Source organism: Anabrus simplex, chromosome 1 (assembly GCF_040414725.1).
Source record: "Anabrus simplex isolate iqAnaSimp1 chromosome 1, ASM4041472v1, whole genome shotgun sequence".
NCBI lineage: Eukaryota > Metazoa > Arthropoda > Insecta > Orthoptera > Tettigoniidae > Anabrus > Anabrus simplex.
This window is the reverse complement of record NC_090265.1, coordinates 1,634,580,092-1,634,602,975: the sequence shown is the minus strand read 5'-3', so window position 1 is coordinate 1,634,602,975 and position 22,884 is coordinate 1,634,580,092. Positions and strand designations below refer to the sequence as shown.

Sequence of the window (22,884 nt, the reverse complement as noted above, 5' to 3'; positions counted from 1 at the left end):
ATACAGAAAAAAATTGTAAAATTTCATACTAATGAAGACAAAATTATAATCTGTCCGAAAGTGGACCGGCATCCACATCTTTAAGCACACAGAGGTGATGTGAACATTGAACTTTGCACCTTTCAGTTTCGACTCGATCACTCGAGTTAGTCAAAGTTTTGTCAGATTCAAAATGGTGGCCAGTCATTCTCTCGCAGCCGCACATGGTCGAGTGTAACCTCCATTTTGTAGTCTAAAAGTGTGACCAGAAAATGTTTAATAATACACTGGTCCAATGTGAAGTATTCCACTAACATTTGTTTTAGAAAGAGTGTGATAATACTTTGATATTTTAATGGCACCCGTTTTTCATACCTTTCAGTGCACTGTTAATTTAAACGGCCCAGCGGGAAAGTATTTCATATTTGTTCTCTTGTGTTTTTCACACTTTTTAACGCTCTCCCCCTTTAGAATTAGTAGATATAGTTTTCACTGTATCCGTGGATACACGATGTAAAATTCCCTCAAGTCGGAAAAAATCTTATCTAGTGTTTCCATACCGCTGATGGATAGTTTTTATTTGTGTATTCAGTAATATGTTTTCTTGCTTAAGTTATTTTTCCTTGTCCCCTGCAGAAACATCTTAATGAGATTTTACTGTACTGTTATGATAAATTCATCACCTCAGTAAATAATTGCTAATGAGAAAATATGAATATAGTCCAATATTCACACCTTAAGAAAGATATAGTGCGAGAGTACAACAGCTGAGTTACACTGCCTAATTGCATCAGCTTATTTCAAAGCTATTTTGTCCATGCACTCATTCACAACACTAATATATTTTAAAATGCATATTGATTCAATTAATGAATCATGACAAGGGGGCATAAATAGCTTGGTGGCTTAGCTGCTGGCTTCCCACCAGGAAAGCTTAGGTTTTAATTCCAGCTGATCCTCTGTTCAGATTTTAATCCCAAAAATCTTACGGTGTCAGGAAGGTCATCCGGCCTTAAACCCCCACCTAAAACCAACATGAGCCTGGGTGGATCCATGACTCCAGAAATAACTGGGACAAGTTAAAGAACGTTTTAATAATACGTCGTGATGTAAATATATAGAACACTCACTGCACTGGTAGGCAGTATACTCTATCACGTTTCCAGAAAACGATTATCACTGTTTAAAATACATGTAGTTCTAAATAATTTCAAACAATTTACTCATGATCACTTATTGTTGGAGCCTAAAGCTACCTATACTGAAATAACCCTTTAATAGAGTAGTTATATTTCTCAATGCAGAGGTAGACATTGGCACATTGTCGAGTCCCATCCCATTAATCGGAAAGCTGAACTACCTAAACACTGTAGGACATGTGTTGATAAAAGTTTGAAACTTTTCATATGAACCATTGTTTGAAAAAATAAATTTGTTTTATGTGGACAACATGGCCAAAGGAAGACCTCTCACACAGAGGGAGAATTCCAGCGACCCTGTTTGAGTAGCCAATGTTACAATATAACACATTTACTTAACAATATCTGCTCATAATGAATTAATGGAATTTCCTTCTACACAGTGAATACATATTTATTCACATAGTTATTTTTAAAATATTACGAAGAGATTATGTGATACCAGCAGCATGCACCGGTGATTCATGTCATCTGATTAGCCAACAGAATCAGAGAGCGGCCATTTAATTTACTCCCGCCAAATATGTTATGTTCTTTCTTACCAGTAACAGACTATAAAATTGAGCAGTATACTTCAGTACAAAGATATTTCTCACCTTTGGGTCTATGCCTTCTGAATTATATATGGATCCTTCTCGCTCGATCACTCCAATGCAAGTTGCTCCCGCACGGTGCAGATACCGCATTGTGTGGAGACCAACATTACCAAAACCCTGAAAGGAAAAAAATGAAGTCCAATACATTATACACACAGTATGAAAACTAAGGGGGAAAAAATGCAAGTTAACTGCAATGGAACAAAATATCCCCCCCACCATATCACCAACGAACAAGGAGGAGGTTGGTACATTGTGGCAAGTATTGTGGTGAAGGGGTGGGAAGACTGGGTAAAAACATCTGTAAGTTTAACAGATTTTTACCTGTTGGCAAGTTGGGTGTGAAAGTATGTAGCACAATAAACAGTATGTTTGTGGAATGTTCCTTTTATCTAGCTGAGAAGAATGCAAATAATTATTTTAAGTTTAGCTCATTTCACATTGCTACCATGTAACTAGCAGAACAGTATCGACCTTATGGACTATGTTGTGCATCTTCATGAATTATAAAGGCCTGGGGGACCACTCTGTATACTGGTATATACTGTATATAAAATCAAGTAAGACAAATCAAGTGATAGTTACCTGTACAATGAAAGTCTTGCCTCCCCAACCAGGAGTAGTGCCAATTATGCTCATATAATTTGCTTCCATGATAAAATTTTCAAGTCCATGGAATACACCACGGCCAGTTGCTGAAATACGTCCATGAATACCTCCCTGGTTGATGGGTTTTCCCGTTACACATGCATGGGCATTGATGTCTTGATGACCTGTGAAATAAATAAAATAAAATCAATAAGTTTAAGTCTTCAGCCCAAGTAGGAGAATAAGAAATAGAACAACAAACTTACCAATTGTCTTAGCATAGGTGTCAGCAATCCAAGACATTTCACGTTCTCCTGTTCCCATGTCAGGAGCAGGCACATCCACACCAGGCCCTTTAATGATAAGATTACACTTCTGTAGAAGATTATCAACCCTATGCACATAACATATTTAACTTTGACTTTAAATCCACAATCAACTGAACTCTATAGATGAAAAGGAAATATTTTTCAAATATCTTCGATACAGTATGGCAACATTTAGAGGTTATGAATTTTGACTTTCTCTCATTTAAGCGTAAAATAATGTTTAAGAGCTGAAATATTTCCGTGCTTACATTTAACTGAATGAAATTTCCAGATACTGAATATCAAAAAAAGGTGCATTCTGTTGAATTTTGAAAATATCCAGTGTATTTTGTTAAGAATTGTGATTTTCGAAATCGAATTGAAATGTAATTACTGTTAATGATTTATTTAAAAATTGCATTTTAAACAAGTTTGGCAGGTGAATTTTCTTTTAAATAAACAAAGAAAAAGTTTAAATCACATAAAAGGAGATGAAAACTTGATAGATTAGAAAACTGTGGCATGTCAAGAAAGAAAATAACAGAGTTCGATAGCTGCAATCACTTTAAGTGCGGCGAGTATCCAGTATTCAAGAGACAGTGGGTTCAAAACCCACTGTCGGCAGCCCCGAAGATGGTTTTCGTGGTTTCCCATTTTCATACCAGGCATGCTGGGGCTGTACCTTAATTAAGGCCGCGGCTGCTTCCTTCCCACTCCTAGCCCTTTCCTATCCCATCGTCGCCATAAGACCTCTGTGTCAGTGCAACGTATAGCAACTTGTAAAAAAAAAATTTTTTTTAAAGAAAAAATAGTGATGTAAGCAAATATGGATTGGGAAGAAGGAGCAAAATGGAAGTCTGCTGGTAGAATAAAGGCTTTTATCTGTCTATCTAGAATTCTGCACTAATCACAAAGCAGTGCTTGTTAACAGAATTCCATACATAAAGAAGACTGAGACATTAGAAGGTATTAAATCAATTTCATAATGGTTAGACATATTCAGAAACCAGATGTTCAACCTCTACAGCAAAATAGCTGCAGAAAGTTCACTGATCTTTTCCTAGCAAGTGGAGCTAGCATCTAGAGCAGCAAGAGATCCAGTCTCACTGAATGAGCGGCAGATGACAGATCAATTGCCCCTAGTGTGCATTTAGGGCCATCGTCCACGTGGCAGATAACCCAACCTATCAATTGTTACCTAGTCTTAAATGACTTTAAAGAAGTTTGAAATTATCAAATTATCGAACATCTCCCTTTGTATATTATTCCAATCCCCAATTCCCTTTCCTATAAATTAATTCATTTGTCCTACTGAATTCAAACTTTATCTTCATACAGTGAGCGTCATGAAAAATGCAACACCCAATAAATGAAGTGTAATCTATTTAATCTAATCAAAGTGAAGCACTTTAACCAATTTTTTAAGATGGGGTATGTTATTAGCATTGCTTTGTGAGCAAACAATTAACTGTTGATCGTTTATTGCACTAGCCTCAATTGTTTATTCCTGTGCAACCTCAAAAACACATCACTGAATGTGAGCCAATAATGTTTTCCTGCCCTTGTATCCCTTGTTCCCCTTTCAATATCACATGTTTGTAGGATCTTTATGTGATTATCTTAATCAGCTTTCTGGAGTAAACATGGCGTTAAACTCTGAACAAGCTGCGAAAGCTGTTGCTTTGGTAGAAGATGGTCGCAGCATGCATTACGTTGCAGAAGTGTTTAGGACTACACTTTCCACGGTTTTCAGAACCGTGTGAAGGTACAGGGAAATTTGAGGCTATGCAAGGAGACCAGGATCAGGCCCGAGAAGAGCAACATCTGAGAGAAATGACAACTTTTTACAATTTCCCCAAATTCTCTGCAAGCGTCACACCACCACCGTTGATGCACGAAATAGACTCCACTAAGTTTGAGAGGTCAATGTTAGTGAAAGAACCGTCTGAAGAAAACTGGAAGAAGCCAATCTTCAGTCCAAAAGATCTACCACAGGTCCGGAACTCCTCAAAGAGCATCGCACAGCTCGACTACGTTTCGCAAGGGAACATCTTGGCTGGACAGTACAACAATGGGATCAAGTATTTTTAATGCTAATCTTCAGATAGTTTCCCTCTGCTTTTATGTCAATAAACTTAATTCATTTAAATTGACCTCTGTTCTACATTATTGTATCTTTGCTTTGGGGATGTGCCTTTTACACTTTGTTCATTAGTCTAAGAGGCCCGGATTCACCTCCTGGCAGTTCTTAGCCAGTTTTGACCGATCCAAAAAAGGCAGGTAGTATACATATTATGAAAATCACTAGTGTTACATTTGTGGGTATAAGTAAAGCTTACTTACTTTCCTTTCTTTCCTTTCCCAAAAAGGACCATTAACTATCGAGGTGAAAGTAACAGCTTTCACACAATAAAATCTAACAACTCCCCAGATAAAATCAAGGTTTCAATAAAAAATGGCTTCTGACAATCCCCATAGGGACTACATCCCCATTAATCAAAGATGCCAGTGAACCAAGACCAGTAGAAAAGTAAACAAATATGGAATTCAAGAAGGTAAGAAAGGGGTGTTGCCATAGTTACAGAAATAAACAAACGAGTCAAAAAGCAAGTAAAATGAGAGCAAAATCCCAAAATAAACATATTAATCGCCTGAGGAAGCCGTAAACAGTGGCGAGATAAAATAAGAATAATGAAAAAAAATCAACAAGATACTGAAAAGTAACACAGGTCCGATAAAAAAACAAACAAAGAAACAAAAAAAAAAAAACACAAACTTACACTCTGGGACCAAACACACGAAGCAGATGGTATAAAAGTATAATAGTAAGATACGTTACAACAGGAATAAGCTCATGATGATTATGATGCTTGTTTTAAGGGGCCTAACATCGAGGTTATCGGCCCCTGATGATACGAAATGAGACGAAATGCAATGACAAAATAAAAATACAAAATCCTCCACTGACCAGAATTCAAAACGTGAGGACGAAAAATGAACGGATGGATATGAAGTTAAAACAATCAGTGGAGTCGACCCGCAATGCCTCAGTCTCAGGAACTGACAGAACAATAGTAATACTGACCAAGGGACTGCTTCTAGAGGTCAATAGTGAATTGATGAAGCTTGTAAGCTAAAGGGGTCATCGACCTCTCATAAGGGTACTTATCGCTTGGAAAGAAGAACCATAGTATTGGACATGGTGCGGTACTAAACAACAGTATCGTAGACTCGCGGCATTCCACACATTATGGTACTACTCACAGGTAATGAAATTCCCACAGGTAATACAGACCTATGGTGTTTCACACATAGCGGCGCCATTTATAGGCAACGCAAACCTATGGTTTTCATCACATACGTGTACTAACCACAGGGACTCGTACTATCCCGTGGTGTTCCTTATGTAGTGGGTACTAATCATAGGCAAGCTAGAACCCTGGTGTCGCTCATATAGTGCTTCTAATCACAGGTACCGTAAAAGCCTGACCGCACGGTGCTCCTGATTGCTACTAATCACAAACCTATTTGGTACCTAACATAGTGGTACTACGTGAAAGTAATAACGACCCATGGTGTTCCCCGCGTGGTGGTACTAATCACAAGTAGTTTCATGGTTCTAATCCAATCATCCCTTGGTCGCCCCTTTCAGTCGCCTCTCACGACAGGCAGGGGATACCGTGGGTGTATTATTCCTCTGCCTCCCCCACCCGCAGGGGGGGTGTGTTTGGTCCGCGAGAGGCATTTCATTTCCCTCAAGTCCGCCGGCAAGCCGGTTAGGACCCCCCTATCCGCCACCTGGGACGCGCCACGTGGGAGTATCACCTCTCCCCCGCTACGCCTACGCAGGTTCAGTGTTCTCCCCAGAAATTGTCGTCAGCCGGGTGGCAGGAATGAGTAGCCGGGAAGGGAATACTATTAATACCAATATAATGGTCCGTTATTGGACATTATAAATTTTCCACCTAACTCATTCTTGGTTGCCTGCGTTTCGCCCTCGTGTGCTAAGTTAGGCTCATCAGTTGGGACTTAGCACACCACCCAAGACACAAGGCTAGTGCATACCGTGGAGGCCACTGCATAGGCTACTTGAAGCCACCAGCAGTGCCAATGCACTATGAGAGCTGTCTCATTTCCAAAATTTGATGCCTGCCTGGCCATCAGATAATAATTCCCTTTGGGAATCAACATCTGTATTAAGGGAATACTATGTAAAAAAAAAAAAAAAAATAAAGATAAAATTTCAGTTTATTCCCTTTAGGGCATTAACGATAATAATAATAATAATAATAATAATAATAATAATAAGGCTTCAGCTACCCTGTAAAAACATCTTAATTTGACGCCATCTGGCTGCTTGCTCGTCAATTTCGACGTTCCGTTTTACTCTAGACCTACTAGATGGCAGAAAAAACTGAATCTGTCTTTAACGTCTATGGCTGAGTTTTCGTGAATTTTGTCGGGTAAACACCAAATATGTCACTAGAGATATTTTACAGGCCGACATCGTACGACATGTAGCGTCGCCCTTCAAATATCCCACGACCTCTGCTGAGTTTGAACCCGCTATCTCTATCAATGATCCACAGAGGGCATTAACAGTAATACCAGACAGATACACTATTTTAGTGTTATTACGACAAATAATATGTTCTAGTGTTCTACTGCTTGTTCATAATCAAACACCAGGGCTTACCATACGGGTTTGTGATGTCATGAGGAATCGAGTGCTCTCATGTGATTCCACGCTAATCGAGATACCACTCGCGCACGACGCTACGTTATAGTCAACCTAAACATTTCAACTCCGATGTAATTGATGCAAATATGTTGACAATAATGAAGATTTATCATTGAAATATACGTTTTACAGTATTTACATGTTAACTGCAGCACGCATTGACTCAAATATGTATTAATATTATGTAACTAGCACGTATCTAGGTTATGTTAGCCGGGCGGTCTGTAAAAACAGCAGGGCGGTGCGTCCATTAAAAAGGTCCTCGGGAGAACACTGAGGTTCATGGGAACATAAGCTCAAACCAAAACATTGAAGATACAGAGAAATAAAAGGTCTCCAACCAAAGTAAGTGAACCCATCACACAAACATATAATTGGATCGGTGCCAGCTTTCGCTCTTTGTAGGAACGAGTACACATAAGCAGATGTGAAAAGAAAGGAAGGACAGTGAAATAAGTCTGCACCAAAATTATTAATTATAATTATAAAAATAATGATACACTAAACAAGGGATCTCATTGTAAACAAACTAGCATAAATATGGCAAGCCGAGAATGATTGGAACATACATCACCCACAGAAAGGATAAGTAGAATAAATACCTTGAGATGAAGTAGTCATATTCATGATTCTAAACATTATCTTAAATGGTTCTCAATCGTTTATAGTACCATCTGTACGAGATGAAAGCCACCTCGCAGATCAACGTCTCCATCTTTTCTCAAAACTTATTACAGTCAGATGACGAGAGATAACTTGAATCAAAGGTGAGCTAGAAGGAAAAGCTTTGGCAATCCTCCATTACATGAGGTGCCATCTGTCTAATTGGGACGAATTACACATCAAGCCTGGCATAGAGAATACTAAGCAGTCATAACAGACCGACCTATGATATCGCAAAGAATGCGATATCTGTAAAATACAAAAGCAAGATATGGAGGTCATGAGGTGTGACTCATATGGCAGTGGCAGTACGTTTAATCTTGCAAGTCACAAAAAAATGACCACATAGTGCCAGCCTGCAAGATTAACAATGTCTGTAAGATATGGTTAGCGACACTGATTCGAACCCAACAGTTAGAAAATGACTACAAGTTACTACCTTCAGTATTAACAGAGGAGAAGGAGTAAGGTTGTGCCCTTAATGCAAAAGCTTACATGGCTTCACAATGAGAGTCTGTACAACCCTCGTGACAAAGCTGGGAAAAAACAGATGTAGAAAGAACTCTGACGAGAGAGCCCACCTGCTTGAAGATACGAAGATTGCCTTTGTCCTTTTTTTTTTCTTTTCCTGGTCTTTTCACACTGACCTATCTTGCTTATCTCATTGTGTGTTCCTTGTAATGTTCTACAGATGACTTCATTTGAACAAGAAAAATTTCCTATACTTTTATTGACCCATTGGGTTTTTCTTTTGTATTTGCCCGGCGTTCCTGGTCTTTTACCACCTGCTTTCATCCGTCTTTATGTCTCTTCTCTTTTCCTGTGTTTATTTGGCTTTCTTGTTATCTACACTTCCTACATCAAGACTGAAGATCTGTCAGGATGATCCCCCATTGAGTGTTGAACCCCAATTAAATAATTCTACACATTGTGGAAGCTTCACCTCTAAGACACAGAAAACCATCTTCAGGGCTGCCGACAGTGGGGTTCGAACCCATTATCTCCCGAATACCGGATACTGGCTGCACTTAAGTGACTCCAGCTATTCAGCTCGGTGAAGGACTAACTGAATAGGGTAAAAGTATACTGCAACAGGTGAATAGTGGGTGCTGATGAAAAGATATACAGAAAAATCAAGAAGTAATCAATGGATAACTCTTGAGATACTAGATCTGACTAATGATTATGGAAGCGAATGAAGAGTGCAAAACAGATTACAGACAACTAAAAATGTGCAAAGTAGTTAAGAAGAAATGGCTGAAAGAAATATGTATAGATTAAAACTGCATAACTGTAGGAGAGGTAAATGTTGAATATAATACTACTACTGAACAAAACTTGAGTGTTACAAATTTAAAGTATCCAGAAAATGAATAAAGAAATGTTTAAAAAAAATTGTTTCTGCCAAATCCAAGGAAAGAGGGAAAACTGCTTTTGATGAACAAAATAGTACCCAAATATGAAGAAAGTTTGAAGGATTATTACTGTTGCAGATTTAGAGGCTAAATGTTGATCTCATCGGTCCTTGATGGATCCCAAGAAAATTTGGCAAATTCGTCCAGGAACATTGTAATTAAATTAAATTTGTTAATGTAATTAAATTAAATTTGTTTACACATACCAATGAAGCCCTTTTTCGCAAGTTCCAGAGTGAATCGCCTGGTGATCTTCTCCAGCTCGTGTTCACTGTATTCCTTAGGGTTAAGTTTTATGCCAGCCTTACCACCACCAAATGGCACATCTACACAAGCACACTTGAAGGTCATCAGGGCAGACAAGGCCTTGACCTCGTCACGACTCACATCTTCAGAAAAACGGATACCTGGAACACAATATTGGAGATGACTATAGTTCTCAAACAAAGGTTTGAAACAAATGTAATTTTCATGGATAATCATAAAATCTTTTAAAGCTACATAACACTATACATTGAATAACACACCAAAGCTTCAAAACCAAGAATTAAGTTCCCAGTAAGGAAACTTTTATTTATTTACTTTGCTACTGGTTTTACAATGCACTGACTGACAGGTCTTTATGGTGACAATGAGACTGCACAGGGGTAATGTAGGAAGGAAGTGACATCGGCACCCGCCTGGTGTGAAAGTGAGACACTATGGAAAACCATCTTCGGGGTTGATGACAACAGGGTTCAAACCCACCATCTCCTGAAAGCAAGCTCGGAGCTATCAGACCCAAATTTCACAGTGATGAACCTTGCTGTACCATACCAACTGGTGTGCTTTGTGATCAACAATTGTCTGAGTAAAGGGTATGGTTTACAAAACTGTTATTAGAGCAGTGGTGATCTATGGTTCAGAATGTTGGTCACTTAAGGCAGAACAAGAGCAGAAACTGCACATCACACAGATGAAAATACTTTGAGTTCTGGAGTAACAAGAAAAAAATTTAAATTGAGTAGGCTACACTAAAACAGTGTTCACAGGATCTGCCTTGAAGCTTTGCTCCAGGCATGAGCACTAAGGAGCGTGCACGGGACTGAATGCAATACTGGATTCATGAAATTTTATTCTGTAAAGTAATTAAAAGTTTTTGAATAAATTCTTCCAAGAATTACAGTCAATGATTTACAAAGATATTTTCATGTAAAAAAATAAAAAGTAACTTTCTTTTAACAAAACCAATATATTTACACAGAATATATTAAATGTAATGTAATTTTTCTTTTGTCTGACTCTTTGTCCAAATGGTCAGTGCTGTGGCCTTCAGTACAGAGGGCCCTGGGTTTGATTCTGGCCAGGCCAAGGATTTTAAATGCAAATTATAAATTCGTCCGGCTTGGGAACTGGGAGTTTGTGTTCATGTTATTACACTTCTCATAACCTACATACAACACTACCGATCACTACAGAAACACGCAATAGTGGATACATCCCTCCATATACGGATGCACTCAGGAAGGGCATCCGACCATAAAATCAAGCCAAATTTACACCAAGTGCTGACCTCAATAAACTGAGGAAAAGACCAAGTAGAAGTGTATTTATACTTTTCTTCCCAATCTATCTCAAGAATAAACTTCCTGGAACCTCTCCTTTTGCACCCATTGGCTGAGTCTATATCAATATTGCAAGAACTCTAATCCATCAGTTACTTCAGGTCAACAAAACTATTGTACAACTGCAACAGTATGTCCTCTGCCCTGTTTCCACACAGTACAGAAACCCTCAGTGCCACTTGCTCTCTATGGTTACAGCTGCATTAGAAGGAACTTTAAAGCCGAGATGATAGAATCTCACTTATGTTGATCTGGCCTAGCTATTCCCATAAAAATCAACCCTTGACTTTGGTGAATAAGTTATCAACAACCTACAAAAGGCACAGCTATCACACAGATGACCCAGAACTGTAAGCTGTGGAATTTGCATTCCAGAAGAGCCCACCCCTAATTAAATGAGAAAAGAAGAGGTTAATAGGCATTCATTCTTATCCTTTTGCTACTTGTTTTATACCGCACAGACACAAAGATGTCTTACTGAAATGATAGGATAGGAATGGACCAGGACTGGGAAGGAACCAACCTTAATTAAGGTACAGCCCCAGAATTTACCTGCTGTAAAATGGGTAAACACAGAAAACCATCTTCAGGGCTGTCCACAATGGAGTTTGAACTTACCATTTTACAGCAAGCTCATAGCTACTTGTGAGGCCAACTTGTTTGGTGCAAAAAAAAAAAAAAAAAAAAAAAAAATTAGTTAACTGCAACTGCACTGCAAGCCTTTGAAGCACAATGAAACTATAATGCATGAGGGGAGATATCTCCATTTGCTTGCCCAGTCCAGCTCCTTGGCTTCAGTTCAGTTCAGAAAGTGCAGGTTTCAATGCCGAGACAGGGATTTTACCCATTTTTCTGGTTCTGGGGTTGGGTGCGCTGTCTTGGCAGAGGTGATGGTTATTGTTTTAAGAGGATATATACAACTGGGCAACCATCCTCTATTAACATAATTGAAAAAAAAAAAAAAAAAAGGACCAACACTTTAAAGAATGAAGGTGCTGGGAAAAGAAAGGAATTGCCCCTAAGGATAACATAACTGGTAGGGTTTCAAAATGAAAGACTTCCTAGACCTTGCAAACCTAGTACAGTTGAAGTCAGAAGAGAACAAGAGTTGACCAAGAGAGTTTGTATAGGGAAGCTGAAAACAAGGACTCTGGCAGAAGCAAATGGAAGCAATGTCAGTTTCAGCTAGAGACCCCATTCAACTCAGTGAACACATTTTCCCACAAAACTGTTCAGGAAGCATCTGGCCATAAAAATGGTCTCTCAAGTTAAGAGCCCCCGAGGATCCCCTTTCAGTGGACTCTTACGACAGGTAGGGGATAAAAAATGCTGTATGGCTTTTAGTGTCGGGAGTGTCCGAGGGCAAGTTTGGCTCGCCAGGTGCAGGTCTTTTGATTGGGCGCCCGCAGGCGACCTGCGCATCGTGATGAGGATTAAATGATTAAGACGACACATACACCCAGCCCCCGCGGAATTAACCAATTTTGGTTTAAATTCCCCGACCCTGCCGGGAATCGAACCCCGGACCCCTGTGACCAAAGGCCAGTATGCTAACCATTTAGCCATGGAGCCAGACAGGTAGGGGATAATGTGGGTGTATTGTATCACCTACAGCCGTAAGGGGAGGGGGTTTGTGTTCATATGCATTCACAAATAACATTCCATACTACCAACCATCACAAAAACAAGCAACTTAGTGAATACATTTTTCCACAAAACTGTGTGAGGAAAAGCCATCTGGTCATAAAAGTGGGCTTAATCTACAAATAGTGCCAACCCCAATAATCATAAGAAAAATTATTATTATTATTATTATTATTATTATTATTATTATTATTATTATTATTTGCCTTCACTGGCTTTCAGAATTTAAAAATTCTGAGTGGGAAACCATAATTTGAATTCCACCATCTGAGAATATCAATGTACAAATATTGATATTATCCAGGCTTCTCAATCTTGAGAACAGGTGTTTCGCTCCAGTTTGACAGAGGCACTACCCAGCATCTTGGAAAGTTTGAGACATTAGAACTGAAAATGAATGAGAATGACGCCGAAAGGATTTAAGTGGCCATAAAAGGTGGAAAATAATGATTCCCTAGGTCTCGCTAAACTAAATACTGTACCACTGTAATCGCAAAAGAACCAAGGCAGATCGAGTAGGAAAGATAGGAGTACAAATTAAGTAGAAACAATGCCAAATTCTGCACGATGACTGTTTAAAGAGGCCTAACAGCTAAGTCATCGGCCCCTAATGGTACGAGATGCAACGAAATGCAAATTAAAACTTCAAAATGTATCCACTGACTAGAATCTAAAACGAATGGTGATGAAAAAATGATCATGAAACAAAAACAATCATTGGATCCAATTCACAATGTCATAGTTGGGGACAAAACATGACGGCCTCAGTTCCTAGAAGCGAGCTGGAAGCCGGCTGTCAATCACACCCTGCTGAGTTAACGAGTTCTAAGTGATCCTTGTTTGTTTTGGAGAGGCTGCCAAACCACTTTCTTCCTCACTATCTGTAGTATTTACCCTTTCTTCATGTAGAGTGCAGTAGTCGATTTGGCAACTCTGGCTGCAGTAGAGGTAGTAAATCCTATAAGTCGCTAATAGACATCGAGCTGCCGCTGAAAAGTAGTGGTGTGAGGCGAGGTCGTCATGATTTGTCCCCAACTATAATTACTGGGATGATATGTATTATCAAAAGGGGTCCAAAATCCATGGCACCGGCCCCTCATAATGGTACTAATCACTGGTAAAGCAGAACCATGGTGTTCCTCCTACAGCGGTACTAATCACAGGCCAAGTACAGTATACTCATGGTGTCGCTCACACAGTGGTACTGAAATGGCGTACGGCTTTTATTGCCGGGAGTGTCCGAGGACATGTTCGGCTCGCCACGTGCAGGTCTTTTGATTTGACACCCGTAGGCGACCTGCGCGTGGTGATGAGGATGAAATTATGATGAAGACAACACATACACCCACCCCCCATTAATTAACCAATGACTTAAAATTCCCGACCCTACCAGGAATCGAACCCGCGACCCCTGTGTCCAAAGGCCAGCACGCCCGGAGCCGGACACAGTGGTACTAATCATAGGTAACGCAGACCCGTCCTGAACACAGTGGAACCGACCAGTGGAATACACACCATGATGACATCACAAGCAACGCCCAGAACCGTAGTGTTCCTCACACATAATGGCACTGCTCCCGTATATACGTAGACCCATGGTTTTCCTCACAAGGTGGTACTATTAATAGCCGCAAGTAACGTCCAGCCATGGTGTTCCGCACGTAATGGTACTAATCACTCAGTAGTATCATGGTTCTAATATCATCCCTTGGTCGCCCCTTTTAATCGCCTCTTACGACAGGCAGGGAATACTGTTGGTGTAGTCTTCGTCCGCATTCCCACACCCACAAAGGGTAATTCTGCAGGTGATACGGCGTCGTAGGTTGCATACTCCTGTGCATATAGACAAATTAACCTGATGTCCCTTCCACCCCTGAAATGGCGTTTATCCGTATCAGACTGCAATTATGCCACCTAGCTTAAACATTCAGGAAAAAAAGGAGAGCTGCTGCTACTACTACTACTTTTGTATCGCTGTCCCAGTGTCGCGGAGAATTACTGTACAGTACACTCATGTTCATAAAAAAATAGAACACCTTGAAAGACTAGAGATAGGAAGTTCATATTCACAAGACATGTTCATTAGTACGTTCTGCAGAAACGATTAGCATTCAAGTCATCTACGTTCAGCATGTGCCCTGTTGACTAGTAGGCACTGGGTCCTCCATGGGCACCGATAACTTGTCCCATGCGTGATGGCATCGACGCGTATACGGCGCGAATGGCTCCTGGGGTACAGCCATCCATGCTGCATTCACCAGGCCCCAGAGTTCATCTGGTTCTTGGCATTGGGCCACAGCGCCACACCGTCGTTTCACCATATCTCACACATTTCCGATTGGCGACAAGTCCGGTGATCGGGCGGGTCAGGGCAACAGTCTGACATCCTGTGACAACAAGAAGGCACGTGTTCGTGCAGCAACATGTGGTCGCGCATTGTTCTGCTGAAATATAGCGTCTGGGGTGTCATGCAGAAAGGGTATGGCTACGGATCGCAGGATGTCATTCACTTAAGTCAAACCGGTCACAGTGCCCTGGACATGCACCAACTGTGATTTATGGTTGTACCCAATAGCACCTCACACCATAAGGCCTTGAGTTGGCGCTGTATGTCTTGTGCGAATGCAGTCAATGTAATGCCTCTACCTCTGTCTGCGGCAAACCAAAATGCGGCCATCATTTCCTAACAACGAGAACCTGGATTCGTCCGAAAACACTATCTGCTGCCATTACTGCTCCCAGTGTCATCGTTCCGTACACCACTGCAGTCTAGCATGTTTATGCTAATTAGTCAAAGGTAGGCGGAGAAGTGGACGACGCGCCGGTAACCTAGACCGTAATAAACGGAGACGGACTGTCACTCCTGATAGTGTACAATGTGTTACACTGTTCCACTGTTGCGCCAGAGCCAGAGCTGAGGAGGGCGGAGATCTGCCCTTCAATGTCACTCGGATGAGGTGTCGATCTTCTCAGGAGAGAAGGGTCCGGGTGGTGTGACGAGAACCATCTCGTAGTGTTTTACGGCCTTCTGTACACACCCGTTGCACTGCCGACACACTTCGTTCCAGACGAGCAGCATTTTCCCGAATGGATGGATCGCATTATCTCATGCCAATAATGCGCCCTCTTTCAAACACTCATTTGACGGTACGGTTCTCGCATACGTCTGCGAGGCATCCTGCACGTCTGCTCAAGTCATACTGATCCATTACCTTCGGTTTATAGCGACGAGAGCCGTAGACATTTTAGAGTCGCTGGTGGTGCGCCGAGATATCAGTGTGGACCTTGAACCTGAGGGTCGACATGGTTCTAATGCTTCTCATTCCTTCAGAACATACTAATGCAGACCTATGAATATGAACTTCCTATCTAGTCTTCCAAGGTGTTCTGGTTTTTATGAACATGTGTATATTCGGGACGCAACAGTCCCGGTATTAGAACGTATATAAATACTGTAATTCCTTCAAATAAATAAGTGTATTCTCATGACAAATTCAATTCAATACAATTCAGAAAGAATACATGAATTACACTTGTCAGAATCTGCCTCACACTGCTTGGATCCAATGCTTCAGTAGAATGGAATGACAGCGTGTTATGAAACTTATGAACAAGACAACCCGGCATAAAATGAACACAGTTAAGTCAATTGATACTACGAAGTGGTTATTTCATGCTGGAATTATTTGGTATTGTATCCGAAGAAAGAAAACTTTTTGAAGACTGATTTTTCCAGAAAATGATATTGTGGTCAAACTCATTCGATAAGTTTACAAACGTGGATTTTGTCCTTCATCAAAAACTAAATGTTAATTTTCTAATACTTCTATAGAATAACTGACATTTGTGTGTGAATATTTTGATGCGGTTTCGTTAAGATTCCAACCGATATTTTATAGACGTGTCCCAGATTTCTGTTTTCAGAAATCATTGTTATAATTAGATTACCATCTAAATTTCTCAAGTATATCTGCTGTACTTCTCTTCTAAAACTCAATGTAAAAGTATACTTTGTCGCAATGCAGCCTCTGCATGAGTATTACATAAAATTTTAAATTTAAAAAATCCGAGAAACTTCTTATCTAGCACGTGTGTTGCAGCAGCCAATAGGTATGTATGCTTTCTTTCGTGATCAATTATATGAACCAATCTAATTGCGCTTGAACTAACCCGCACGGGCACGGTCATGTTACCATCTCAAAGCTTAAGAATTACAACTACGGGTCAACTCTAGTCTAGTGGTTACAGTAATATGCTACTAACAGAAGTTCTGGGTTAGTTTCACGACTCGACAAAGAATTGCACTCTTTGAGTGTGGTATGATCTAGTACGGGCTGAACATAATTGACATGGGGTTTTTGAAATCCCATTCTATGCTGATCCTAGCAGAAGAAAAATCTACAATAAAGAATAAGAAAATACATTGAACTATATTGATGAGCGATTGTAGGCCAGCGACCTGCGACCAGGTCACGGCGGAGACTTCGCATGCGCTCCGGACGCAGAAATAGCCCGTTCGCTCGATACAGCAGAATGAGCCTTCACATCACCAGGACTGCAGTGAACCTTCAACCCATATTCCCCCAATAGGATCGATTAAAAGTCGAGTTTTCATGAGTGAAGCCTTAAATCCAGATCATTAAAAGATCATTACACGTTCGAACGCAGAAGTTGGCTAGTTCGAATTATTATTATTATTATTATTATTATTATTATTATTATTATTATTAAAGCGACTTTATTGTTCCGAAGTTAGGGCTCCCGGCCCTTTCTTACACTTAACCACTCATGTATACAAATGAGTACTAATTTACAATAGAATTTTTACATTTAATTTTTACTTAAAACGCAAACATATTCAATCTTTACAACCTAAAGAGTATCACTAACTAAACTAAATAAAGTAAGTAAAGTATAACTAAAGTATAAACTGGAACACATTACAATAAACAACCATATTCACTCTCATTCATGCATCACATTCGCACTCAAAGACTGGAAGTGCTTATAAGATGACGCTGGCAAAGGATTTTGAACTTGGTCTTAGATTTAGCTTTCCCGATGTCATTGGAGAGTTCATTCCACCAGCTCGTGGCGGTGATCGTGAACGATCTGTTGTAGGTTGCGGTTCGATGTACAAGAATTTCTAGCGTACAGCCTGACCGGGCATTGAACAAGTGTAGTAAACTAAGGTAGCGAAATCTGGTTGGTAGGCAAGGAGGAGTGTTTTCAGAAAGCACTTGATATACCAAAGTAGTTGCATGGAGTCTACGTCTGTCATTCTGTCATAACCAAAATAACTGTCTATAGTCTATAGAATCCAGGGCACGATAACTTTTGTCCAACTTGGACGACGATAGTTTAGGAAAAGGCTAGGACTTGGAAGGAAGCGGCCTTTGCCCGAGTAATTAGCTGGTGTGAAAATTACAAACCATGAAAAATTATCTTCAAGGCTGACGAATGCAAGCTAACAGCCCATACCACGCAGCCAACTCTCTCAGTGTAAAAAGGCAAAGTTCTAAAACATTCCTCCCATTCCAGTTTTACATAATAACACACAACAGATATATTCTTCCACAGCTTTTTCCTTGTTTTACGAACGGATGACCTTCCTGACAACCGTATTCACCATTGCGTGTTTTTGTGGCGGTTGGTAGTGTAATGTGGGTCGGTGGGTGTATCTGAAGAGGAGAGAATTGGAACAAGCACCCAAGTCACCCATTCAAAAGGAATTAGACCTACGCGATTAAAACCCCTGACACGGCCGGGAATCTAACCATCGACCCTCCGAATCAAAGGCCTCAACGTTGACCATTCAGCCAAGGAGCCGGACACAAGAGGTATTTGGTAAACTGACAATACAAACGGAATGATGGCGTAGTCCTGTTCCTAAAAATGAAACCAAATTACGAAATGAGAGCAACATTGAATGGGTCAGACTTTCGTGTAATCACAAGACCTCTATGTACTCATTTGCTCTACTGCTAGATCCAACATTGTGGTGATTGTTTTGGGTCAGAGGTTTTTAATTGTAAATGATTAATATCCCTGGTTCTAGCTGGCTGTTTGGTCTGGCACCTAAAGCCAATAAATTTAAAAAAATATATCCCTGGCCTGGGGAGTGGGTGTTTGTGTCGTCCTTAACGTTCCTTTCCTCGCATTCAACACTTTACACTTCCGCCATTTATACAAAATACACGCAGGTTCCTCACATACGGTGCAAGTAGGGGCAAAAGATCTTCCTAGGTCGACGCCCCGAACAAATACATTTTTTTAAATGGAAGGGCTACGAAAGGTGGTAAAACGAAAGACTACCCAGACCTCACAAAACGATTGATGTCCAGATGGGAAGAATGGTGACTGATCACTATTTTACGAGGAAGTACAGATAGGTATCCCTTCTTAACACTAAACAGAGGGGAAATACAAAAGAGTTTTGAGCCTTCGAAGAATTAATTTCGTGTGGCTATTTCTAGCCGGGTGCAGCCCTTGTAAGGCAGACCCTCCGATGAGGGTGGGCGGCATCTGCCATGTGTAGGTAACTGCGTGTCATTGTGGTGGAGGATAGTGTTGTGTGTGAGTTGCAGGGATGTTGGGGACAGCACAAACACCCAGCCCCCGAGCCATTGAAATTAACCAATGAAGGTTAAAATCCCCGATCCGGCCGGGAATCGAACCCGGGACCCTCTGAACCGAAGGTAAGTACGCTGACCATTCAGCCAACGTGACGGACCTTCGAAGAATGAAGTATCGGCAAAAGAAATGGCCTCGCAATGTTAATAGCACCATGGTCGGAACAGAACAACGGAAATAGGACACGAGGTGAAAGCGAGGTGCCAGACATAATAGAAACAATATCAGGCTCAGCTAGGAACAGTCGCCAATCCGCGCTACTAATGAGAACACTCCTGCAAATTACCTCCTTTTAGTCACCTCTCAGGCAAGAGATACCGCCCTTATTCACAGAGGTGGAGGATAAGAATTTTACATCCCAATAACTACTTTTAAGGTTTTCGGAGACGCCGAAGTGTCGTAACTTTGAGCCACAGGAGTTGTTCCACGTGCCAGTAAATCTACAGACACGAGGCTGACGTATTTGAGCACCTTCAAATAGGCTACCACTGGACTGCATCGGGATTGAACACGCCAATTTGAGCGCAAAAGGCCAGCACTCTACCGTCTGTGCTACTCAGCCCGGAGGTTGTTTAAAGAGTTAACCCAAACGAAGTTATCACCACTATTCATAGTAACTTTAACTGAAGCAGAAAATTATCCCACTCCTGAGCGTGAGAATGTCAGGATACTAGTAGAGTACGTATGGGCATCTCTGACATGGCCCATCTTGTGCTCAGGCGGCTAGGACCATAGAATCAACCGTAGTCTCTACCTAGCAGTAAGGGACTAATTTGTAAACACGGGAAAAACCTAACATCTTGGTGAAATGATGAAGTGAGGGCAGCTAGTAAACTAAAACCGACAGGGAATTGTACGTAGATGAAACTAACCGAAGCAAATAATTGTTTAATAAAAAAATCTTGGAAAGATTTCAGTAATAACCTACAAATCAGGTGAACTCCAATAGATCCCAGGGAATCACTGGAGGGGTGGAAGGAATATTTTGAATATCTTCTCAACTTAAAAGGAAAAAAATGTTGACGTTGCGAACCGAGCTCACAGGTAAGAGGGCAATCAATAGCCTAGTGTTGTGAATTACGCTTGAGGGTATGGCAAGGATGGTGAATGAACTCCATTGTCATAAAGCAGTAGGAAAATATGAAATTATACAGCTTATGAGAAATATCCTTTCCTCCTGTCTTCCGTTTTGGCTATTTGTTGGAATTAGGCCTAAACACTAGTTGGACGTTTGAGCATATGTAGTCTTATTTTATAGGGCACATAACTGCATATGTTACCATTTTAATGTATTTTTTACTGTTTTGGTTATAAGTGCGGGTATTTACGTCCACTGCAATGTCACCTTTGATAAGAAAAGGAAATACCGTCTTACATAGCACTTGTAGCTCCTGACCACTTCAGCGACCAAATTACCTTTCTCACCTCACATTTCTTAAAAATGTCAAGACAGACGGTTTTCCGAGAATGGTTCTCTACCGAAGGAAGAATTCTCTTCTGTGAAGTTAAAGTGCTATAAAGCCTTTTAATTTCGAGTAGCATAGCGACACTGTTAGACACAAAAATGCTGAGATGAGTGGGGGAAAAAGAGGCATGTTTTTCTTGTTTTTTTCACTTGTTTTTCATATTTTACTTCAATATTTTGTGCCCACGGCGACTGTCGGCGCAATCTAAATTCTGATTACTAATATGATTTCAATTTGCTTGCAGGAGCAGCGATGTGGTGCTTGTCACCATTTTGTGCAATATTCATATTAAAAAATCTTCGGTACTGGTCACAGTTTAATGACTGATAATGAATTTATGATATTAATACTGAAAGGTATTACTTAAGTCGCAGAGAGGAATTCATTTAGGTGGAAATATAGTAAGCAGTTCGACCTATGCCGACGACTGTCTTAATGGCAGACTGTGCTGAAACCCTGCAATCTAATGTCTTTGAGTTTTGAAAACAGGTGCAATGACTATGATATGAAAATTAGCCCAGACTAAGGAAGAAACCTAAGAGAATTGAATGTCAGGTTGGGAACACAAAATTGGAACAGGTAGATCATTTCAAGTATGTAGGATGTGTATTCTCCCAGGATGGTCGTGAAGTACCGGTAAGTGAGATTGAATGACGTGGCAGCAAAGCTAATGCAGTGAGGTCGCAGTTGCGATCAACATTATTCTGCAATAAGGAAGTCAGTTCTTGGACGAAACTACCTTTATAGCGGTATGTTTCCAGATCAACGTTGCTTTACCGGAGTGAAAGCTGGGTGGGAACAGGATATTTTATTCATAAGTAAGAGGTAACGGACATGAAAGTAGCAAGAAGGAACGCGGGTTAAAAGGTGGGAACAATGGCAGGATGGTAAGTTAGGAATGAACTTGACTGATGAAGACGTACGCATCAAGCGGCTTCGGTGTTAAAGTCATATGGGGGAAATGACTGGTCTCTGTCATGGAGGGCAAGAGAAGTAGAGGGAAACCCAGACGACGATGGTTAAACTCAGTTTCTAATAATTTAAAGACAATAGGTATGGAACTAAACGAGGTCACAGAGCTAGTTACAAATATGGGATTGTGGAGGCGTATTACATAGAGGCTTATAGACTTGACGCTGCAAGGCACAAAAGCCTAAAATGGTGGTCTGGGAAAGGCGGACAAATGATTACTCAGACCTCACGAAACTAGTGATATCCAGTGGTGGTGACAATCTAAGGGAAGTACAATTAGGCAACCATCCCCTCTTAACAGTAACCAAAGAATTCCGATCTTCGAAAGAAAGGGAAACATGAAAAACGCTCTAGGCCTTGCAATTCTAATACCGTCGGGGTCGGAAGAGGAAAAATAGTTGAGCAAGGGAAGTAAGTCTGATAGGAAAGGTGAAAGTGAGGAGCCTAGCACAACAGAATCAATACCAGACTCAACTCCTAATTTAAAAGTTCCTGCAGGTTACCCCTTTCAGTTGCCTCTAACAACAGGCAGGAGGTACTGTGTACTAACGGTGGTGGTGGTGATGATTATGGTCTTAAGAGGAAGTACAACTAGGCAACCATCATGTTAACACTAATCAGACAAAAAAGAAATGGAAGGGATCGGATACTTCGAAAATCGAATATACCGGCCAAAGAAAGACAAAGGCCACGAAGGGCGTGACAATGAAAGTCTCTCGGATTCGCAACCTAATACTGTCGGGGTCGAACATAACACGAGTTGACCAAGGGAGGTCGGATAAGGTTGATGAAAGTGAGGAGCCTGGCACAAGTAAGTGTAAGGAAGCAGTTGCCAGGACTCAGCTAAGGGCCCCGTGGTTGCCGACCCACGCTCCTAAGTTCAAAGCCCCTGGGACCCCTTCTAGTCGCCTCTTACGACAGGCAGGGGATATCGTGGGTGTTATTCTACCGCCCCCACTCATAGGGGTGTATGTATTCTAACGCTTCTAACCCACAGAGGTTGAACTGGAAGAGAATACTAGGTGGTGTTGAGAGACAGTACATGAAAAATGACGATAAGACGAAGCAATGCCCGA

At 40.8% G+C, this 22,884-nt stretch overlaps 1 protein-coding gene across 1 annotated transcript in view; it reads right to left on the bottom strand.

Annotated features, from left to right (window-relative positions):
* Gdh (glutamate dehydrogenase, mitochondrial) overlaps positions 1-22,884 on the bottom strand; it is a 135,200-nt gene that overhangs the window by 23,257 nt on the left and 89,059 nt on the right. The window contains exons 2-5 of the mRNA XM_067138328.2: positions 9,696-9,896; positions 2,629-2,715; positions 2,360-2,547; positions 1,775-1,891 (exon numbers count right to left, since the gene is read on the bottom strand). Coding sequence (XP_066994429.1) covers positions 1,775-1,891; positions 2,360-2,547; positions 2,629-2,715; positions 9,696-9,896 — 593 coding nt within the window. The remainder of the gene's footprint in view (positions 1-1,774; positions 1,892-2,359; positions 2,548-2,628; positions 2,716-9,695; positions 9,897-22,884) is intronic.